Raw genomic sequence first — 23333 nt, 5'->3', positions numbered from 1 at the left:
GAAAAGAAAGCCTTGAATTTTAAAACATATCCCATATAGCAGAAAATACAATAATTTGGTGCACAATTTTTAGGAAAACTCCGGAGTATCTGTGGATAGAATAGGGGGGGGAAATGTCGCTGTCTGTGAGATAAATCGACCGGTGATCTGAGTCCGTAGAATGGAGCCGAACAATACTTTACAATAAGACTAAATTTTTTTAAAGTTACCGCCTACATTTCCTTCATAATGTAGTCCATCAAACTGGAATAACTATTCGACCGTCGGACATTTGTTCGTTTGTTTCCGTCTTCTGACGTGGTTTGTGGCAGAGGATTGACCCTGACTTCGCAAGCAGGAACCTGCTTCCGCCTCTGTTGGATCCAGCCAAGGGATCCGCGCTCCACCTTGAAGCGCGGAGGGCGGCGGCGTTGCGATCAAAAGCCGGGCGAAAGTTGAAGCTCTACCCTGCGGGAGGAGTAAGGGAGCGCACCGCCGCCCAAACCAGTATTGGGCTGGCAAAGGAGGAAGTGGAGGGAGCCGTATCGGACAGGTGGGCGAGAGAAAGAAAAAAAGAGAGCTGGTTCTCCCAGCTGGATCCGAAGCTTCGTGTGGGAGCCGCTCCGGGGAGCCGGGATCGTCGAGGCGGAGGAGGTAGAAGGCGGAAGCCCGGAGCTTTGGTTCTGTGGAAGCTTGCCGTCTGTTTATAATAAGAAACCTCTGGGAGGCCTGCTAAGGGAGTTTGTGGAAGAGTTTGCATGCCGTGTTCTGCTGGAGGCTTCAAATGCACTCGGCTTTGCATACCTCTCAGGAGCTTACAACTGGGTTGGATTAGTGGGCGTTTGGCTGTCTTTCCCGACCGAGTAATCCAACAAGGAACAGGTTTAATTCTGGTCACCGTGGAAGTGATGGGAAAACTACACCTGTTGAATGTTTGGTTGCAAGGTGCTTATAAAATACAGCGGAACCTTGCTCCGAACAAATGAAGTGCTACTGTGCTTAACAAATAAGGTTAAAAATGCATAAAGCAGAATGGGTGTATCCTACCGAAATGACAATATAATCAGTAATCTTTTCTAATGGTAGATTACTGTAGTAACCCATTAAATGTTAAAATGGGTTTTATGTTATCCAGGGATAAAAGAAAAGAGTCTGATAATGCATATAGAACAGTGCATGTGGCAATTTAATACATTGTGGGTTATTGTTTGTGTAATATATGAATGTTTGTTAACCGATCAATACATACTTAATTGTGCTGAAATCTGCAAAAAATCAAACTCAGTAAAAGTTGTAAGATGTATGGGGTAATGCGAAGAGGATGGATGCATGCATGCTTTTAATATTGGTTTTAGTTCCTGTAATGATTACTTGTAGAAAAAGGATAGTTTTACTGAATTAAAGGGAAAGGGAAAGAAATGATGTTGATTGACTTAAAAAATTATCAGAAAAAAAGTACTGAAAAGCTTTGGGTGTTTCTAGTTTGTAATTTAGGTCATACTGCTGACCGTATTTTGATTATCAAATTTTCTTTCCTAGAAAAAATAAGCACTTAAATGTAGAACTGAATGATTTGTAGCATAATAGATACATATAAATTGGTTCTACAATTGGTGACTGGTTAAGAAAACCAATGCTTTGTTTTTTCTCTGATTTAAGTAAACAAAGCGTCTGGGTGTGTTTATGCCAGCAAAGCCCAGTTTTATAGTGATAGGCTTTTGTAAACTAAATTTGCAATCATTTTTGTTTTATATGCAGTAAAAACAAAATGTTTTACATAGCTAAATAATTTTAAAAATTGAAGGTTTGGATCAATTAGGAAACATGAATATAAAAAAGATACTGATGAATACATCTTTAAACATGTTAGGACTAAAAGTTGGAGGCATCTTAAATCTAAACACTATTCTAAATTTTTATGAACTTCTTTTTTTAGTATACCTTTACCTGAAGATTTTAAGAAATTGTGAAAGCCTGGAATAAGAAATCATTTGTATTGCCAATGTGTGAAGCAGGCCTAATGCATAACAAACTGTGTGATGCCTTAGAAGGTGAAGATGACATGATATATGGAGATCTGGGAAATGGATTTAAAAAACATAATGGTATTTATGAATCAGAAGGCTTCCACAAATACACAGTTAGGTCTAGAAGTGGTTCTGCAAGGAAGAGTTTGCCAAGTGATGGAGAAGAATACGATGCAGTTTTTTTTCATTGCTCAAAATGTAACAGTTTGAATGATGTGCCAGTCAAAAAAATTGGAAGGAATGGATTTGCTCCCTGCAAACAACAAGCCAGTTCTGGTAAGTCTTTTAATAATGTTATTAAGTGATGAAAGTCTAAAGTTTTACAGAATTAATATTGGTAAATGTTTTGATCCTAAATGCAGACATTAAATGTGGAAGTTCTATTTATTAGATCACCTTGATTAAAACTGGTGACTGAAAGTTTAATTACAATTCTTCCAGATGTATATGTTCAAAGCAAAATAAATAATACATTAGTATCAGAAATAATTTTGACCTAGGTGTATGGTCTTCAAATGAAAATACCATTTTGGTTTACATTGATGCTGTGATAGCTGGATTATAAATATTTCGGTATGCATCATTTTATATTTATATCATTTTATATCATTTTAAAAGCAGTCTTATTTTGGCTAAAAATACAATTAAATACTATTTCCATGAATTTGAAATCTAATGAATTTGTACCTTTAAAAGAGATAACTCTAGGACATTTTCCCAGGGGAACATTTGATTGGGACACAGTGTTAAAAGCATAGAGAGGCTTAAAGAGGGGCGGGATAACAGCCCCTCTTTATAGACTCATGCAAATGTGAATATACAAGTTACTGCATATAGCAGCAAAGTATTTGATTGGATGTAGCCCAACATGCATCTACAGTAGTGAGATCAGTGAGTCAATTAGGATGTAATTAGAAGTAATGGTGCAGGAATACAAAGACAATACAGAGTTTTGAAAAACAAAGAGGCAGTATTCTATGAACTCAGTTTCTTTCTGGGGAGTTATTTTCTTTTGATTTTGCAGAGTTCGCTTGCCTTTTCCAAGTTTATCAGCATTTCTTAGCCTTTTAAATGTTTTATGATTGAGCTGACAGTTTAGTTTTTCTGAGAAGGTATATTTTAGGTAAGAAGTTTTCAGCTTGATCTCCTCCAAATTATCCTTCCTGGCAATGGATCATAAGAGAGGAAGTAGTAATAAAAATGTAATAAAGTGATAAGGACTGGCATGTAAGTGGGCAGTTTCTTTTTACTGACTCAACCAGTTAGATGCAAGACTCCAATAAATATGGACAAATTTGTAAATTCTAAGCACCCAGGAGTTAATGTTGTCTATGTGTATCTATAAAAGATTTGGATGACACCATGAATAGAATTTAATAGGCTTATGTGAACAGTGTTAGTCAAGGAAATAGTTTTTTCTGATCCATAATTTGGAAGTTCACATTTTCCTAGTACTGTACTCAGTATTTCCAGGTTTTTGGAAAAATATTGTTTGCTTCTGCATGATAAATAGGGATTTGTATGAATAGTAGTCATGCAAATTTTATAAGCAGTAATTTTGAAATGCACTGATATTAAGCATTGCTTTTTAAATCTTAATATTTCTTTCAGGTTCAAAGGTAAAGAACTGACTATTATACTATTATTTTAATATTAAAATAAATCTAGGAATATTGATCTCAAGCATTAAAATGCATATGTCCTTAGGGTTTGATCTTACTGTAGTTTTTATTACAATGATAATATTGCTGCCAGTAAATTTTATCAGTCATGATAAGCAAGTATTGTTCCCTTTAAAGGGCTACTGTTATTTTATTATGTCTTTTTACTCAATTTTTTTCCTGCCATCTGAAACAATTAAGCAGGATTATGTTTTCTTCTCAATTACTAATTGTTGTCCGATTTAATAAAGATGCACAAATAGTTTGTTTTCTGTTGTAATTCAGAGTTCAATTCTGAGGCATCAAATGAAGAATTAAAACAACGTCTCCAAGAAATTTTAGAGGTAGGTACTTAATACTGTATTAGACTTTGAATGTCACTATTTTCAATACAAACTTGCACACACGCGCACACACACACACACACACACACACACACACACAGTGCATTGTGTTTAGTTTTCGGGGTTTATTCTGAAAGCAAAAAAATAGTTGTTTTATAAATTAATAATTTAATTTTAACTATTTACATTAAATATTTAAATTAATTTAAAATATTCAGGTGCCTCTAAATACAGTAGTTTCCTTTCCTTAAGCATGAAAGATCTCCTCTTCTTTCAGAAGGAAAAAATAAAAACACAATACAGATGGCCTATAGAGTTCTGTAAGAAGTAGAAAATGAAAGTAATGGTTGCTATAAAGTTAAAAAGAGTCATGAATTTATAATACATGAATTTAAACAAAGGTATTGTGGATATTATTTTTAAAATGTCATGAACTTTTTTAGAATAGAATAGAATAGAATAGAATAGAATAGAATAGAATAGAATAGAATAGAATAGAATAGAATAGAATAGAATAGAATAGAATAGAATTTTATTGGCCAAGTGTGATTGGACACACAAGGAATTTGTCTTGGTGCATATGCTCTCAGTGTACATAAAAGAAAAGATATGTTCATCAAGGTACAACATTTACAACACAATTGATGATCAGTATATCAATATAAATCATAAGGATTGCCAGCAACAAGTTACAGTCATACAGTCATAAGTGGAAAGAGATTGGTGATGGGAACTATGAGAAGATTAATAGTAGTGCAGATTCAGTAAATAGTTTGACAGTGTTGATGGAATTATTTGTTTAGCAGAGTGATGGCCTTCGGGAAAAAACTGTTCTTGTGTCTAGTTGTTCTGGTGTGCAGTGCTCTATAGCGTCGTTTTGAGGGTAGGAGTTGAAACAGTTTATGTCCAGGATGCGAGGGGTCTGTAAATATTTTCACGGCCCTCTTCTTGATTCGTGCAGTATACAGGTCCTCAATGGAAGGCAGGTTGGTAGCAATTATTTTTTCTGCAGTTCTAATTATCCTCTGAAGTCTGTGTTTTTCTTGTTGGGTTGCAGAACCGAACCAGACAGTTATAGAGGTGCAAATGACAGACTCAATAATTCCTCTGTAGAACTGAATCAGCAGCTCCTTGGGCAGTTTGAGCTTACTGAGTTGGCGCAGAAAGAACATTCTTTGTTGTCCTTTTTTAATGATGTTTTTGATGTTTGCTGTCCATTTTAGATCTTGCGATATGATAGAACCTAGAAATTTAAAGGTTTCTACTGTTGATACTGTGTTGTCTAGTATTGTGAGAGGTGGAAGTATGGAAGGGTTTCTCCTAAAGTTAGAGATGTATGTGAAGAAATTGTATATGCGGGTAATAATTCATATTTGATTTTACTGGCATGAGCGATTATGTTTTCTGCTAGTTATATACGCTTGTTTTTTGGGGACTTTTATGATTCTTGATTTTTATAGTTGTATTTGTGATTATAAGTAGGAGGTTTTTTTTATATTACTGAGAGTAGCAATGATTGTGGTAGTATAACTTTTAATTAATAATAAAATGGTTAATATTTAATTTAATTAATAAAAGTTAAATCCCACAATTAAAAATAATTTCCACTAATGTAAGGGACTCCATAATTTATACCTAGTTTTTTATTAACAAAACTTATTTTTCTTTCTAGGAAGTAGAAATTTTAAAAGTGGAATTGGAAGCATCTCAAAGACAACTTGAAGGCAAAGAACAAGCTTTAAAAATTCTGCAGAGCATGGTAAATTGAACAAAACTTCAAAATGCTATAACAATTAGATTAGTATTTGTATCTAATATGTAATATTAACAGTATATTAGAGTTTGTTTATATGAAGATGAAACGGTAACAATTTTTAATATATTATGTCAAAACTATATAAATGTAACAGTTATATATATGATCTACTCATAATGATATACTTTTCATTAAAGGAGTGGAGTCTCCCTAAATGCTTGTTTCATCTGTGTCTTAATTTGAGCCCTAAAGTTTTAAAACTGTCCCTCGGACAGAAAAATGTTACCACTAGGAGGAAGGACAGTAGTTCTGAATGTCAGTTTATAAACTGCCTTTTCCATTGTACCTTAGAAAAATTGCTATGAACACCCCTAGGAGCCTGAGTTTTTGTTTTGTTTTGTTTTTTTGTCTTAGTTTCTTATCAAACCTAATCAAGTTCTTGCAAAAACTAGGATTTTGGCAGAATACTATTTGAAAAACCCTGATGTAGAGCAAGCTAGGCAACGTTTTGGGGACAGGGAAAATATCTGGAATATTTGGAGTATATCTTTGCTGCTCTCATAAATGACTGTCACAGAGAGGGATAGGTAGTCACAAAGCACACATTTCCCAGAAAACAAATCAGGGTTATCCCTAGTTTTTAATTTTTTTATATACTTGCACTTTTACAATATCTGGCATCTCTCCCCCCCAATCTGTTTTTTTTTTCTGATAATACTTTTTTTTTCAAAGCATGAAGTATATTCTTGTCTTCATATAGTCTGTAATATTGCACTTGCAATAACATGTTTTAATTTTTAAATATAATTGTTTTATGGTAGAGCTACAGCTTTTTGTTGATTGTCTTAACTTATACACAATGATTGCATATTTAAGACAACCTGATATTGAATATTTCCAAAATTTTTTGTTCTATATATTTGTCAGGCTGTTTTGGACAAAGCTACCACTCATACTAAAGCAGTATTTATAAAATCAGAGCAACAAAGGCGAGCCTTAGAAAAGGTAAGACTGTTCCTAAAAAGAAGAATAAGAGTAGAAATGTGGTATTGCATGGGACGGTAGCATTAAATTACAATCGATGCAGGTTAAGCATACTTAACTCCATTTATTTTAGTGTGCTGGTATTGTTTTGTAGCCATTGACCTACACTGAAGGCTCTGATATACTTTTCATGTTGTGTTTTTACATATTACAGCTCAGATCTTTGTATTTTATATACTTTGACTAACCTATTACAAGTAGAGGATTCATCATTATATCTAGTTTACCACAATATGAACCCTGCGAACTTTGGCATAGCTTCAGTCTCATAGCTGGCTTGTTCTTAAAACAGGCTGAAATCATTCTAAAGTATTCTAGCATGAAAGTAGCATCTTCCCTATTACCTCAATACATGATCTCCAATGCAGACATTCTAGGTATATGGAGAAGGAGCCTTTAGAGGACATATTTAGAATCAGCCAATCTGCTTAGCTCCAGTTATGGGAGGTATTTTCTTCGGCTGCCCTCTCCTCTGGATATTGCTGGATTCTGTATGTCCATGACCTTTTCGGCTATAGTAGTGAGAGAGACTGGACATCGTATTTGAACAGATTAATATTTCTTTTGGGAGCTTTGGACATGGGACTATAGATCTCATCAAAGAGGCCAAGTGATAAATATTAGCATTAAGAGATTCTGTAGAACTGTCAAATGTAAGAAGGGAAATTATGTGTATCCAACTATATGAAAAAATCAGAATATTGGGAGAAATCCCTGGCAAGTTGACCAGCTGAAATCTAATAAGCTCAGAAGAAACTGAGCTACGTGTTGGCATATAGATAACAGGTATTGAACTGACTCTGTTTGCAGAGACCATGATTTCTCAAGTAATAATTGAATATTGTTTGTCATCTAGAAGAGTCTGAACCAAAAAAGATTAGTCCAGCAATTGATGTACAGTCTAACATCGGCCAGAAGCAATCGTTACTAGTTTTAAAAATGTTTGAAGTCTATAATTCTTTGTTATCAGGCTCATATTAAAAATGACAGTTGGAACACCAAAGCTGCATTGCCACATATTCAGGACAGCAGTTGGCAGTTGGGTTTCCTAGTGATAGATGAAACTGAGTAAGAGATGAAAGAAAGGATGGCTATCAATATAGCAACTGCCTAAAAGGATGTTGCATTACAATGTGAGGTGAGCAATGTTGACCAGGCTGAACTGAATAAAAATAGGCTGTGGGGCTGTCCTTTTTAACCCTCAATAGAGTTTTTCTCCCAAGTCAAAGACAGGAAGAAAGCACATTATTGTGGCTATGAGGAAGAGCCCGAAGATAAGTGTAGATAATTCTCTAAACTTGAACATGTTCTTTTTTCTCCAAGTAATGTACATGGTGATGCAATTTAAGTTCATACATCATGGATCTGGTTTGTTAGTCCATGTAGTTAATTGGCTACATGACAATGTAATCCAGAGGATCCATTAGTTTTTTTAATAGAAATGATTTTTTTTACTACCGTGTTTCCCCGAAAATAAGACATGTCCAGATAATAAGCCCCATCAGGCTTTTCAACACATGTGATAATATAAACTACCCCCGCAAAATAACCCCCCCACCACCAACTACTTACACGCATGCATAGCTGGTCCTGCCATTTTCTCTGGTTGCTTGCCGCGCTACCAAAATGTCCCCCCCAGACATGCCCTCCCCTCCCTGTTCTTTGTGCCAGCCGAGCAGCCCAACACGTCCCACCCCACCCCAATGGCAACAGCAGCCTGACTGCTTCTCTTCCCCACCGTCTCTTTACCAAGAGGGGTGGCAAGGGTGGCAGGGGAAGCAAGACATGGGGAGCGAGATGTGGCTCCCCTTGCCGTCTCTTCTCCTCCCACTCGCTGGGCATGACAGGGCTCCTGCCCCTTGCTTAGCCACCCGACCCCTTTAGGGATTCAATTTGGGGTGGCAGGTGGGGTGGGCAAGAAGTGGGACGCAGGTCTTACCTTTCAAGCCCTGTCGCTTTCCTCGCCGTTGTATCCAGGGAAATATGCTGTAAAAGAAAACCTCATGAATTTGAGAAGTTTTACTGAACTCAGAGAAGAAATGGCAAGGGGAGCCACATCTCGCTCCACGCGTCTCGCTTCTCCCCCGCTCCACCTGCCACCCTTCTCGATAAAGGGAGATAAATGGGAAAGGGAAGCAGCTGTTGCCATTGGGGTGGGGAGGGATGTGTTGGGCTGTTTGGCCAGCACGAAGAACGAGGGAAGGTGACGGCAGCAACAGGACCTCCAGTCCCATGCTCGCTGCCTCCTGCACATCCAAAATAATAAGACCCCCCAATAATAAGGCCAAGCCCTTATTTGGGGGGGGAGTGTCAAAAGAAAATAAGACCCTGTCTTATTTTCGGAGAAACACGGTAAATAGTTTTGCCTTTTGTTATAATTAACTAAGATCATTGAGTCAACATCCACATGTTTTACACTACTTTGGAACCAGTTGTGCACTTATCAAACAAGCTCAGTTGGTTTTGAGAGTGAAAACATTTTTTTTCCTGGTTCTGCTGTAGTTTATTTAAGCCTGGAGGAAAACAACTGTTTTCTTTGCAGAATTCATCTCATCTTGTAGGTGATCTGTTTTCCTATTGACAGGAACTTTGACTTCTGGACACCCATCAGTTTTTTGTTGTGCCTGCCTTCACACATTTCTTCACTTCCCCATTCTAACCTCCACAGAAGTATGCCACAGAAAATGAGAATTGCAAAATATCATTTCACTATCACAGCTCACAAGACACTCTGAAATGCAGCAGGAAGGCCAATGATGTGGTTGGAAGCTTCTTTCATAGCAACTGCTTTCAACTTCTTGCATAGATCCAGATGCATACAACTTGAATTACATAGGAAGAGAGAGGAATGTTATTTATTTATTTATTTTAATTCTTTTTTATAGAATGTTGGGTATGGGAGGATTTTTATTGCTGAAGAACTGGCAGCAGATTTGGCACCAATTTAATTATAGTTAAATTTAGTGAGCCGAAGCCAATTTAGTGAGCCGAAGAAAACACAGCAGATAAGGTTGTATTGATCTCTGTGAATTCACAGCATTTTCTGGTTGGAAGATGCAAAGATTATAGATTTAGATGAGAGGAAGTGTCTGGATTCAGTAATTTTAAACTTATTGTATTGAATAATATAATGTTCTTAAGGAATTGTCAAAAAGTTTTAAGTATTTTAAACAGCAATTGAGATTGCCTTAGGAATCATAATGGGAGAAAGTGAGCACATAATTAGAAAAATGTAGAAATTCTTTTGCAGTTTGTTTGTTCTGCTAGGCAATTGGCTGTAGTAAAAACATTCCATATGTCTTCCATTGTGCATTAATATTCTTTTCTTGCAGAGTAAAAACAGTATCATATCCTAAATAATACATAACTGTATTAGATAACTGAATCCAGTTTCACTAACAATGTAATGTTTAAAATATTTAAATTCTTTTATGTTTATAGGAAATAAATGTTCTGCAGTGGGAGATCAAAATTAATCAGGAGAAATTAAAAAATATAGATGAGACCTGGGCAGAGAAATATGAAAGGTAAATTAAAGTATATTCTTTTAATCAGCCAGGCAGAAAGCATATTAAAGGTGTGATTGAAATGTGTTATTTCCCATGTCAACAGAATTTATTGTGAAAATGCTGCTTTTAAAGAAACGCTTAAAATGAAAACCGAGGAAATTAAACTACTGAAGTCTGAAAATCAACGTAAGTAAGCTCTGCTATCTAATATTAGAATTAGACAGAATTACTATCCAGGACATCACAGCCTTTTTGAGGGAGTAAGCAAATTTGAAATTCTGGTGTCATATTTTGGACACTTCCACAAAAGAAGTTTCATGGTGACAAGACCAGTAATGCCCCCTGCCCACATACACACTTGATTTATCAGAAGGGAAATAGATAGTTTTGTTCCCATGACACACCATCTAGTTTCACAAAATGCTTTCTATTGACTCAGATTATCAGATTTTTTTTTCTAGACATACTTTCAAATAAAGTACTGAGTTGCAGGTCTATATCCCTTTATTGTCTAAGAATATCTTTAGGATATATACAGAGCCCAGCTGCATTCTTGGAATGTAAAGATTATGTCTGGTGCTTTGCTTGTTGTATTTATTTATATCCTGCCTTTATTATTTTTATAAAAATTCAAGGCAGTGAATATATTAATACTCTTTCCTCTTTCTATTTTTTCCACAACATGCACCCTGTGTATTGAGTTGGGCTGAGAGAAAATGATTGGTCCAGCTTTTATGCCTAAAACTCACAGTCTCCTAGTTTCTAGCCTGGCACCTTAACCACTAGACCAAACTGGCTAAGAGGAAGAACTTGAACTCCTCCAATCATTAGTCTAAGGCTATACTTTTATGCAGTACTGGCTTTCATAGTGTGCATTGATAATACTGCCTTTTATGGAAAAAGGCTTAATAGTACAATCTCTATATTCTTTCTATGATGTGCAGTCATAGCACAAACAATAAACAATTCCCTCCTTGTGTATTTTCATCCAGGTTTACACAATTAAGAATATTGTCAAGTCAGAAAATTCAGCCTCTAGAGAAATTAAAGTTTTAATTTTTGGATTCTTTTAGATAAGTCATGTAAGCTACAAATAATTTTTTTTCAAACTTTTTTCAGTTTTAGAGCAACAGCATTTGGAGATGGTGGCAATGCTTGATGTAAAACAGCAGAAGTTTGTTCAGGATAATTTATCTCTTAGCAAGACTGGTGTTACTGAAGTTACAAGTCTAGAAGTATGTATTTTAAAATAATCTTATTTCTTTTGGCAAGATCTTATGGATCATTCTAATGGTTCATATTAAAAGCAAGAAATACCCAGATTTATTTTGACATAATGAATGGAGAAGCTAGCAACTGTGGTTCTCTTTTCATCCATTATGAAGAAGAGCATTGGGATCTTATCTTCTCCCATGTGGCTGGTAGCGGAAGTTTTGATTAACTGAGATAATATTGTAGCATATGTATCAAGAATTGTCATCCAGATAATTAGCCAGCTATTATTAATCAAAAACAGAAACCAGAAATCACTGAATTTCTCTTTTGAATTGTAAGAAGAGTTGGAAAAATGGGGAACTGAACATTGTTGTACCCTATTTCAGGAAAATGTTGCTTGGAAGAAATAACCAATCTGAAGGTCTCTTCTGCAACAGAAAACCTTGCCAAGCATGAAAGGTCTCTTCTGGATGCAGTCTAATCTGATCATAATGTGTCAGTCCATTTAAATAAAACTTAACGTCCTATTTTAGAAAGAAAGCTAAGGAGGAAAGCCAGGAATGCAGAACTAGGGTATTTTTGAGCAACCACACTGATTAATTCATGCAAAGTCATGATAGAGAATTTGTATATCCTATAAGCTCCAAATATGTAAACTAGCTGGTGTGTGTATTTGTCAATTTGATCTGGATTTTAAAATAACTGCTGGCATTCATTTGAATTGGAAGTTGGCAGTTCTTGGAGCCTGTGCTTGCAATGGCCCTGAAGGAGAACCCTGTGCCTGTGCCAAGATGTCAGCAGCAACTCGAAAGCAACTTCTTCAACTCAAGCAAGAGGTATGACAGCTTGGATTTGAAGCATTGGTGAAATGTAAAATTTGTTACTACCAGTTCTGTGGCCATGGCTTGGTGGGGGGTGGTTAATGTGACTGGGTGGGCGTGGGCAAGTTTTTTTTTTAACTTTTAAAAGCATTTTTTTCAGCTAAAGAAAAAATGCTTTTAAAAGTAAAAAAACCCAACCTCTGATGATCACGCGGCTCATCTGGGCATGGGGGAGGCTGGGATTTTTGCTAACGGTTCTCCGAACCACCCACCACCATCACTACCAGATCAGGCGATCCGGTCCAAACCGGAAGCATTTCACCCCTGATTCAAAGCATTCTTTTCCTAACATGTCATGTGGAAAAAATGTCAAATGTTCCTGTTGTAAATGGGTAGGACAAGAAGCAATGGGTGGAAACTAATCAAGGAGAGAAACAACTTAGAATTAAGGAGAAATTTCGTGACAGTTAGAACAATTAATCAGTGGAACAACTTGCCTCCAGAAGTTGTGAATGAAGTTTTTAAGAAGATGTTGGATAACCATTTGACTGAAGTGGTAAAGGGTTTCCTGCCTAAGCAGGGGGTTGGATTAGAAGACCTCCAAGGTCCCTTCCAACTCTGTTATTCTATTCTAAAAATGTAATAGTTAGGCTGCTAATATATCAATATGTATTTATTTTGTTTTTAAACTTACTGAAATACTTCAAGCTTTAAGTGGAATAGTTAGATAATTAATGGCAGGTTTATATATTTAAAAATATTTTTCAAATGCTATGTCTTAGATGGATGACCCATGAAGATGTTATACATTGAGACTGATGGAGGGCAATTAACTGATTTCCATTAGTCTTATCAATACCTCTCCTCCTTTTGTGCATCCATCTTTTAGCCTTCTTTTAGGCACTAAAGGATACTTCCTGTTCAAACTTCTGTTTTTCCAGTCACCCAAGAGAATTGGTATCAGTTAATACAGCCACAAATTATGCTAAGACACTTTCATCCGCTCAGACTCTTTGCCAGAAGAAGCCAGTTCAACTAGTTTTGTAGGAAATGTATCTACTCTCTCAGCTATGAACTCCTTGCTTAGCTTTAATCCTTTTCAGAAAGTGGGCTGTCTGTTGGAAGTATAAGACATCAGAGAGATGTACCACAGATATAGCAAAATTCTTGTTCCCCTAATAATGATCTTTGCTTTTCTACCTCTTTATTCCACCACGTTAAATGTTTTAGCTTTACATGGTCTGGTTATGTAATGAAATATATATATCCATCAACTCCAGCTTTACTAAGAAAATTAATTAGGACTCAACAGAGAATAGAACTGAAGATAGTCACTGCATAGACACTGGTTAGATTTAGTAGGTAACTTAAGTGTTGCGTAGCCAAGCAAATGTTTCTGTTTTCGTCAGTTTTTTTCCCTAAATACATTGCCCAGGAAATGGCTCCTAAAGGAGGATTAGTAACTAATATTCATATTTGTTGAAACTATACTATTCAAATTACAATATAAACATGATTTGTTAAAATGACCTTGTCTTCTCTGTACTATCAATAGCTTTTTTTAAATTGTCATGGGTGGGGGGGCAGAGTATACCCAAATTATATGTAGATTTCTGCTTAAATAATCTTAAAAGCAATAATCTTAACTGTTTTCCAATAATCATAGATATGTGGATTTCATTCATATTTTAAAAATGCAATCTAAAATTTATCTTAATTGAAAAAAAACAGTTTGAAGTTCTGAAGAAGAGTAAAGAAGAAGCTTATATAATGGCAGATGCCTTCAGAATAGCTTTTGAACAGCAGCTGATGCGGAGGAAGGACCAGGCTTTCAGGCTTGCACAAATGAGTAAGATCTGCAGAAAAGAAACTAAAACAGTAAAGTGGAAAAGCAGCAAAGAAGATGGTAATTATTTCCATTTTTTTTATATATATATATATATATTTCAGTGATACTGAAAATAATCCCTATTGAACATATTGCTTAGCATTTAAACTTTTGTTTGAAATCATTCCCTTCATTATCCAAATGATTGATGTAACTATCACCTATTTTATTTCAATTTTCTTTAGCACAAAGACCTTACCAAGGCCATCTAGAAATACATATGTATTAGTGTTCACCTTACTGAACGTAGCAATAAGGAGACATAGTTTTACCAAGAGAGATAGAGCTGATTGACATATGTAGTAGTAGTTTATTGATTGATTAGTCTTGTGACCTTATCAAAGAATAAAATAAATAAAATATAGTATATAACGGGTGAAATGCTCCCGGTTCGGACCGGCTCGCGCAATCTGGTAGCAAAAAAGGGCTGGGAAGTGGCTCACCAGGCTAATGTAGCCTGTTATTAACACACAGCTGCCTGCAGTTACAATTACTGCAGGCTCGAGTCCCACCAGGCCCAAGGTTGACTCAGCCTTCCATCCTTTTTATAAGGTAGGTAAAATGAGGACCCAGATTGTTGGGGGGGCAATAAGTTGACTTTGTATATAAATATACAAATAGGATGAGACTATTGCCTTACACAATGTAAGCCGCCCTGAGTCTTCGGAGAAGGGCGGGATATAAATTCAAAAAAAAAATAAAAAATAAAAAATCCCTGCCCCCCCCCCCTCGCCTCTGCTGAGCCACACCATCAGCAGAGGTTTTTTTTTTACTTTTAAAAGCAGGTTTTTCTTCAGCCAAAACATGCCTTTAAAAGTAAAAAAAAGCCTTTGAGGATCCCGCCCCTCAGCTGAGATCGGCAGAGCCTTTAAACTTTAAAAAAAAAATTTTTTTTAAAAGCTCCTCTGGCGATCTCACCTGAGTTCCTCATCAGCAGAACCTTAAAAAACATGTGTTCTGTAGAAAACATGTAGAACCTCCTTTTAAAGATTCTAAGGCACTTACCTGATTACTGATCGAACGCATGGCTTTTTTCCCAGCCCGAAAGCCCCAGTTTCACACTCAGCACCAGACAGAATCAGTTGCTTAGCTAATCTATTTCATCACTGAGCAACTAATGCTGGCTGGCTTTGCTGGCCGAGGAACTCTGGGAATTGAAGTCCACAAACCTTAAAGTCACTAAGGTTGGAGACCCCTGATCTAAAAAATATAAATAAAATAAAATAAAATAATAAAATAAAATATTTGTGCAGCTTTCTGAGATTTGGTGTGTTTCTGTAGTGTTTCACTCTAACTACACAAACACACAAAATCTCAGAAAGCTGTATGGGGTATTGTGTGTGTGTGTGTCAGTTGTGTTGTGTTGTGTTGTGTGTGTGTAAAGTGTGAAAGTTGGTTTTTGAGCTTTTTGTGGTTGTGTGAAGTGTGAAGTGCAGCTTCTTTTACATTGCGTGTGAGTCAGTTGTGTTGTGTTGTATGTGTGTAAAGTGTGAAACTTGGTTTTTGGTACATCTTATTGTTTTTTATACTTTGTTTATTACTTTTATTATTTATTGTTATTGGCCAAGCCCACCCTCCAAGCCACGCCCAATTAAGCTACACCCACAGAACCGGTAGGGAAAAGTTTTAGATTTCATCCCGGTACAGAATCTAATTCTGGAATAAGATAGGAAATAAGAGTGATAAAATACATACATGTTAATACAAGGAGTCAGTAATCAGATAAATAAATATTCCTTACAGGGCACTCCAATTTGTTCAATGCATTGTGTTCTTAGGACCACTGCCTTAGTTATAAACTTAGCAGTTCTGTGCACAATACAACGGATATAAAGTCTACCCACTCCTGTTAGAATGCCATGCTTATTTGTTATTTTTCTTTTTAAAAGATTTCAGTTTTGTTTTCAATTGAGTTATACAGCCTGTAGGTTATATTAAAGATGGAAAACATTTTAAAGAATTCTGAAAAATCTTGGTCTGATTTTTAATCTCAAAACTTTAAAAATGTTAATTACTTTTAGTCACCTAGAGTCCCATTGATCAGATGGGCAACCATATAAATATATAAAGTTTTCAATATCTAGATTTTTTTTCCTGGTGATACCATATCTACCCCCATATTTTTTTCTTTCTTTGTATCAAGAAAAAAGAAAAAGCTTGGGAGCAAAGTTGATGGGCATGCTTCCTTCCGGCCCTGAGAGTAAGAAAGTAGAAGAACTGGATAATCCACTGGAGATCATTAGGACACTAACAGACCTGGTTGGTATCTCTTACATGGTTTCAGTGTCTATATTATTAATAATATATGCCTTGGAAGAGAGACAGACTGTTTGACAGCAATATTTATTTTTATTTTCTTTTTTGTTATAGCTGAACGATAAGGAGGAGATGTTGGCTCATCAAAGGAAGGTTAGTTATATGCTTGCTCGAACACTGGAAGATAAAGAAAATGCTTTGCAGCAAAGGAAAGAAAGTACATTTTCAGAGGAAAAGGTTACTTTTAAGAACAGTCAGTACAAAAAAGAATTAAAACCCCAAGAATGGATTTTTCCTGAACGTTCGTGTTGTCAGGATGGCTTTTCTTCCACTCCCAATACAAACCCCAGCAGAATGTCAACTTCTTGTTCCACAGGATCTAAAGAAAATTAACATCACAACTTCAAAGAGACAGTGAATATGAAATAATATATTGCTTGTTAGGAAAATGTAGATCTGTGTGTAAAAAATGACAACTTCCGTAACATTTTGTTTCATAATTTAGGACCCTTAAACTCTGTCTGTGCTCCATTGAACATAAAGAACTTTTAAAGGAGCACCTTTAAAAGACTCCTTCATAATTTCCATATCAGAGACACAGATAAACACAAATGCAAAAGCTGCTTATTGATGGAAAGCAGAAAGAAGAGCTGAAAATATGCAAGGGCTTATATATTTGTGGAATACCTGCAGTGAACTATAATTCAACCTTAATTCAGGAAATTTTACCATTTAGGTAATTTACAATTTCTTTGCTGAAAATAAGTAAACGTATAATTTATTGTTGATGGAGTGTATTCAGCAGTTTTCCTCTGTGAACAGAAGGCCTTATTACATTCTTCTAAAGATTTCTTCCAGTTTCTGATCTCACAGAATGCTTTGCTAGCAGAACCTACTAATCCCCCTTCTGCATAATTCTATCACTCTCCTGCTGCTGTTTTCTGAAAATGTTCTCCATTTTAAATTCCCTTTTCTTCTCTTTTCTAAGCTGGCCTTTTAATTTAGTTCGCTGTCAAGATTGTTTCCGTAGGATAGAAAACATTTTTTATTCATTTGTTCAGTGTTTTGCATGCTATTTACTTTTCAGCAGAGAACATTTTCTTTTTTTAAGACCTTTTTTTTAATTAGCTTCTTTTATCAATGCTCTTCCTCACCGGTGGAGCACTAGAAAGAAGTTTTGCCTAAATCAAAGCTCCTTTATTCCCTCTTAAATTGTCTCTCCTTGCTATTTTGTAGCATGAAAATGATACCTTTCACTTTCCAGATGCAGTTAGACTTCAAGTCCTGTCAACTTCAGACACCACAGACTATATTTGTATGTGATGAAAATTAAGGGTTTCAGCTTCTCACATTTTGATATATTTTATAGCTCAGGTTCCTTTTTAAGTATGATGGAACATCTTAGGATTTGCTTTAAAATCCAAACATTTACTAATTTCTCGGCAGCATTGAATGATTGCTGAAATGTGTTTTCCATGGATAAATGTCTGGTTTATTGATTTCCATTTCTTCTGGACCACATTTTCATGGGGCACAGATAGGAAAAATTGGTATCATGTATCATCCTCTGTTTGTGTAGATTGATCAAAATGAGGACATAATAGGATTCAACCAGATCTTCATAAAAAATCAACTGCCTTATGTATGTATATATTTGAAAGAATGATTTCATGATCAAACAAAACCTGTTGTCTTAGGAAATGGGAAGTCTTTTGTACATTGATCTACATTGGTAGAAAATATTAACCTGTAGGTTTGTTGGATTAGAACTACATATGTATAAAAACACTGCATGTGACCATTTCTTCAGCAGATCTCCATATCAGAAAATTGAAAAACAATTGTAACTACCTTATACATGTGTGCACAATATAAATTAGTGTTGGGTCCACACTGACTCTTAAGTGCATTCAGGCAAATACTGCATGTACTGATATAAGCGATTAGGTAATATGATGTAAAGTTTCTTTTGCTGAGAATATCAAATTTATGGAAAAACAGTTCTATATTTTTTAAGTGACTAGGTTCACATATCATATTAAGTTAGGTTTCCCTTTAGACATCTTTTAGTCCACAGTTTACAAGTCATAATAAGGGTTCACATAACATACTAAGCTACTGCCAATTCACCTCAAACAGATATATAAACCCAGCCTTTTTTTAATCATCACTTTTTTTATTTGAAAGTCTTGCCTTTGAATAATTATGTTGTATGTGTATGTTGTCACAATAATTTGATTGAATCTCTATTGTAATGCTTCTTATATTTTCTATAATTTGAGCAACTATAAATATAACATTATATAATTTCCCCCAAAATCTGTAAGATAAGCTATTAGAATGTTTTTGGAACAGTTACCATATCTGAAAATTTTAGATTGTATTATGGGAATTCTTATAAATTGTCAGTCTAGTGGCTTGCCCATTCACAAAATATTTTCCTTGGCAAGCATGACCAAAATTAAATTTTGAGAGACTATTTCCTGCATATCTTTTATGATACTTCCTGTAGCCCTGAAGGTATTCACCTCATCTCACTCTTCAAACTATTTCAGAATAAAATGCAGGGACAAAGCAATTAACATTTTAACTGTCAGTGAAAAAAATCCTGAAAATGTTATCTTTAGTGTAGCACAATATACCTCAGCTTTCAATCCAATGGTAACTGAAGGGACATCTGAATTGTAAAGTTCCTTTTAGATATAACATTCAGATCAAACCCAGCATTGGAAGAGTAATGATCTGACTTCACTGAGACTAGTGTTTCTAGACCAGGGGTCTCCAACCTTGGTCCCTTTAAGACTTGTGGACTTCAATCCCAGAGCAAAGTTGGCTGAGGAACTCTGGGAGTTGAAGTCCACAAGTCTTAAAGGGACCAAGCTTGGAGATCCCTGTTCTAGACTAATAACGTTTTGGGCCTCTCTCTGTTAATTGCATCATATCTGAGAACAGATGTTTATCTGTAGCCTTTTCTATTGAAAAAGCAGTAAATTCCCAGGTAAAGACTATTTCTTGGACAAATGGTTCCTTTTGTCCTGAAGAAAATCTAAATATATGCCCACAGTTGTGAGTTCACACATTACTTTAACAACATTAACTTTTGAAGTTTGAACTTTAGTAATACATTTGTTATCTCTAAGTGAATATTATTTAGGTCTCTGATTAGTGAACTTCTGAAATACTGACTACAGTATTATATTTTTATCTGAACTACAGACATTTCAGCTTGAGTTGTGTAATTAATATGACTCTGATAATTATCTGCATATTTTAAAAGGCAATATTAATCAAAAACATTAGAAATGATGTGTATAGTAATAAAAAGTTTCTTGTGTGCTCCACAAAGTTTATTTTCAAAATATATTTCTTTGCATCAGCTTTATCCACAGTTAAGGATTTACACTAGCACCATTATTAATCAGATAAATGGATGGAAATATGTAATGGGACTGTGAAACATTTCTGATTTAGATCTCTGAAAGGTGCTCTGGAGAATTCAGGAGTGCAACATAGCACCTACATGCAAGTCTTAAAGTAGTTGTATCTTTCCCCAAAATGATACTTTCTCAACCTTTTTACCCCAGAGGGAGAAAAATCCACTTTAACAACTATACAGCATAAGGAATGTGACTTCAGCCTTCTCACTTTTAGTTAAGATGAAGGTAAAGTCATCAGTTCATGATAGAAAAGATGTTGACATCTTTATGCTGTGGTTAGGCACAAAACAGAAAAAATACAATAAAGGTAAATCATTACAAATCTGTGGCTGTGCTCACACAACACCCTTACCTATGGACATCAAGCTTCATATACTATGAAAACGAAAAATAGCTACAAAGCCTGAGTTTGTCCAATATTTAAGACTCTAATCTGGGAGAGCTTGACAAGCAGTTTCCTTGGCAATGGACAAAAGTGCTTTAACCACTGACGATCATCTTTTAGATTCCCCAATGTTGTGTAGCCCTACCCACTTAGCCTTAATGCCCAAACCCAGTCAGCTAGGGACTCCTATGTAGGTGAGTTATTTGTATTAAGTGTTTTGCAAGCATATTATGACACAACTTTATGTATTAAGTATCTCAGAAATTAGTAAAATATCTTTTTTACATTTTTATATTTGCTTCATGCTCCAAGGTTCTGAGCACTTTCCCCAGTTTTAAGTGTCTAGGGAGATTTTCAGTCTCCATATGGTTGTCCCAAAGGAAGTCCCTTCTGAAGAAACTTCTTGGATGAGAAGGGAAACGTCTTCAAGGAAAAAAACAGTCCAGTTGCTTTTTGGAAAAGCACCTTTGAGATTTCCAGTCTATAAGCATTCCTTACTTTTCTCAACAAAACTGCTTAGAAACCCTGGGTGCAGTAACCACATTTAGGTTTTTATTTTATTTATTTTCATTTTTATTTATTTATTTTGTCACAACAGTATATATAAGCATAAGCATGAAGTAACTATATAGTATATAAGCATATATATGAGTATAAGTATGAAATAACTATATAAATTGGATATAATGAAGAACGGTAGGTACGTTTGCGCTCTTATGCACGCCCCTTAACGCCCTCGTCTTTCTCCTCCTGCCAAGCCGCGATGTAGCTCATTTACTATTACAAATTGTAATTATGTGGAATACTGCTAATACCGAAGTTCGCAAATCAGCTCCAGAATTCGGTTCCCAAAAAAGTTCGAGTAGCGAGGAAGACAAATCACATCCGCCCGTCCACCATCTGTACCACCGCAACCAGCGTCCGAAACGCAACTCCTCACGGGAGCCCCGCCTCCCGCAATTAACACCCGAGACTCTCCCGAACACACCCTCCGGAGGGAGGGAGGGAGGGACGGGGAGGCAGGCGGAATGAAGAACCTCGCATAGCAACTGCGCAGCCGCAGATGAGTCCATTCCGGAGATTGGTAGCAGACGTCTCCTTCAAGTGGGTGGTGGCCTGGCCGCCTTCCTGCGCGCTTGCGTGGGAAGGCCAGCAAGGAGAAGGAGCTGGTTTTCAGGAAAAGACTAAAGTCCAGAAAAAGTGCTGCCGATGCCTTCGCGCTCGGAGCTCGGAGCATGATTTCGAGCCGGCACCCAGGCGCAGAACTAGCTCTGATCCGAGCCTGCTCGGAGTAGGTTCGGCTTCCGCACAGACGGAAGGTAAGGAGGGGGCGTGTCCGGCTGAGGTGTCAGTCTTACGAGAGGCTCGCGCACCCCCCTTTGTGCCCTTCAGCCACCTTCTGGGGGTTGGGAGGAGGAGGGGGGAGGGAGATCCTGGGAGGGCTGAGCGCTTTTCTTTCTGACGTGTTGCGATGAGGACTTGTGTGTGTGTGTGGGGGGGATGGTAGAGACCCCACGCAGCCTCCTGCCTGGTGGTATTTTTTTTTTCCGCCGCGAGCTGAGGCGAGAATGAAACCGCCGCGGTGAGGAGAAAAAGCTGGTTGCTTGCAGAACCAAATTAATGTGGCTAGAAAGCCCGGACCGGCTATCTCGATCCTGCCTAACGTCGTTTCTAAAGCCTTCTCTCCGCCTCTCTTCCCTCTAATCTCCCTCCGGTTCTTTCCCTTGTTTTTCTCGTCCTCCGCTTTTACTTCCTCAAGTGTCTCGGGCTCCAACTTTGTGGAGATATAAACCCGGTTTCACTGACTGACTGACTCCGAGGGATTTCCCTCTGTCTGCATCTGCTTGAAAGCCGGACCTGGGAGGGGGAAATGGGACAACTTGCCCCAGGCAACTTGGCTGCGGCCAATTTATCACAGGGAAAACTCGCCGCGGGTCAATTTAACAATGCGACTTCATTATTTAAAATAAAAATAAGTTTAATTTTTGCCACTTTCATTCTATCCCCACTTTTTCAGCCTGTCTTTCATGATTCATTCCACCATTTCTTTGATATTAATGTAACCCGTATCCCTCAGCGAGTTCTCCTGTAGGGAGATGGCCATGGCAAGTTGTCCTGCGGTGAATTGGCTGTGGCACAAGGGTGAAATCTAGCAGATTCTGGAGAACCGGTAGCAGAAATTTTGAGTAGTTCGGAGAACCGGCAAATACCACCTCTGGCTGGGGTGACAGAATGGGGTGGGAATGGAGATTTTTCAGTATCCTTCCCCTGCCATGCCCACCAAGCTACACCATGCCCACCAAGCTACGCCCACAGAACCGCTAGTAAAAAAAATTTGGACTTCACCACTGCCATGGCAAGTTGGCTATGGTGAATTAGCTGTGGTGAGTTGGCCATGGTGAATTGTCATAGACTCAGATCAGGGATCTCTGGGGCCTTATCACAAAGGTTGAATGATAGTGTAGGGTGATGAGGCACAAGGTTAAAATAACAGAATAACCTCTTCTTACCTTTACGAGCATTTTCTTCCTGCAAAGTAAAAAAGTAAGTATAATACATAGGTTACTTTCCCCCAGTTTCAATTCATTATTGTGCTATGTTGATGATGCACTGTAATTCAGCACGATCATATATCTGCCTGAAGTGATAGTTATATTGCACACATCCTGCACTTTTCACTAGGCAGATTTTTTATAAACATACATATACTGGGTCAAAATAGCAAAAACTGTAGTGCTTATAATGTGCTCTGCAAATCTTTTCTGGTGTGCTTAAGGTAGGCCTAATATGAGTCCAAATATTTAGTTGTTTGGACTCATCCTGGATTGGATTGGAAATATTTTATCATTATAAAAAATATGTTACTGCAACTTTGTGTGATTTAGTTTTAGACAGGGATGAGAGGAGAGGGGAGTTACAACTATTACCATTCAGAATATGTTGTGCAATTATTTCATCTTTTTATAACATTGGGGGTTTTTTGAGAAAGAAAAGCATAAGAACATGGCAGA

At 36.8% G+C, this 23333-nt stretch overlaps 2 protein-coding genes across 5 annotated transcripts in view; both read left to right on the top strand.

Annotated features, from left to right (window-relative positions):
• Positions 1-162: 162 nt before the first annotated feature.
• On the top strand, positions 163-19834 carry CCDC125 (coiled-coil domain containing 125). 3 transcript variants are annotated; one of them, XM_058168870.1, is made up of 12 exons: positions 163-532; positions 1916-2282; positions 3953-4011; positions 5684-5770; positions 6695-6772; positions 10253-10338; positions 10424-10506; positions 11440-11555; positions 12264-12371; positions 14088-14262; positions 16388-16503; positions 16615-19834. In XM_058168870.1, the coding sequence occupies exons 2-12, from the start codon at positions 1982-1984 to the stop codon at positions 16891-16893; spliced, it is 1488 nt and encodes a 495-aa protein (XP_058024853.1). In that variant the 5' UTR covers positions 163-532; positions 1916-1981; the 3' UTR covers positions 16894-19834. The 3 variants fall into 3 exon arrangements, with proteins under 3 accessions (XP_058024853.1, XP_058024852.1, XP_058024854.1); XM_058168869.1 differs by having other exon boundaries at positions 163-633; XM_058168871.1 differs by lacking the exon at positions 6695-6772 and having other exon boundaries at positions 163-633.
• A 1566-nt stretch (positions 19835-21400) lies between these two features.
• ZFYVE16 (zinc finger FYVE-type containing 16) overlaps positions 21401-23333 on the top strand; it is a 33100-nt gene continuing 31167 nt past the window's right edge. The window contains exon 1 of one of the 2 annotated variants that reach the window (XM_058168861.1): positions 21401-21641. The gene's annotated coding sequence lies outside the window, so the exon portion shown is untranslated. The remainder of the gene's footprint in view (positions 21642-23333) is intronic. The other variant, XM_058168862.1, reaches the window with a different exon arrangement.

The sequence above is a fragment of the Ahaetulla prasina genome, chromosome 2, assembly GCF_028640845.1.
Source record: "Ahaetulla prasina isolate Xishuangbanna chromosome 2, ASM2864084v1, whole genome shotgun sequence".
NCBI lineage: Eukaryota > Metazoa > Chordata > Lepidosauria > Squamata > Colubridae > Ahaetulla > Ahaetulla prasina.
This window is presented reverse-complemented; position numbering and strand designations above follow the sequence as displayed.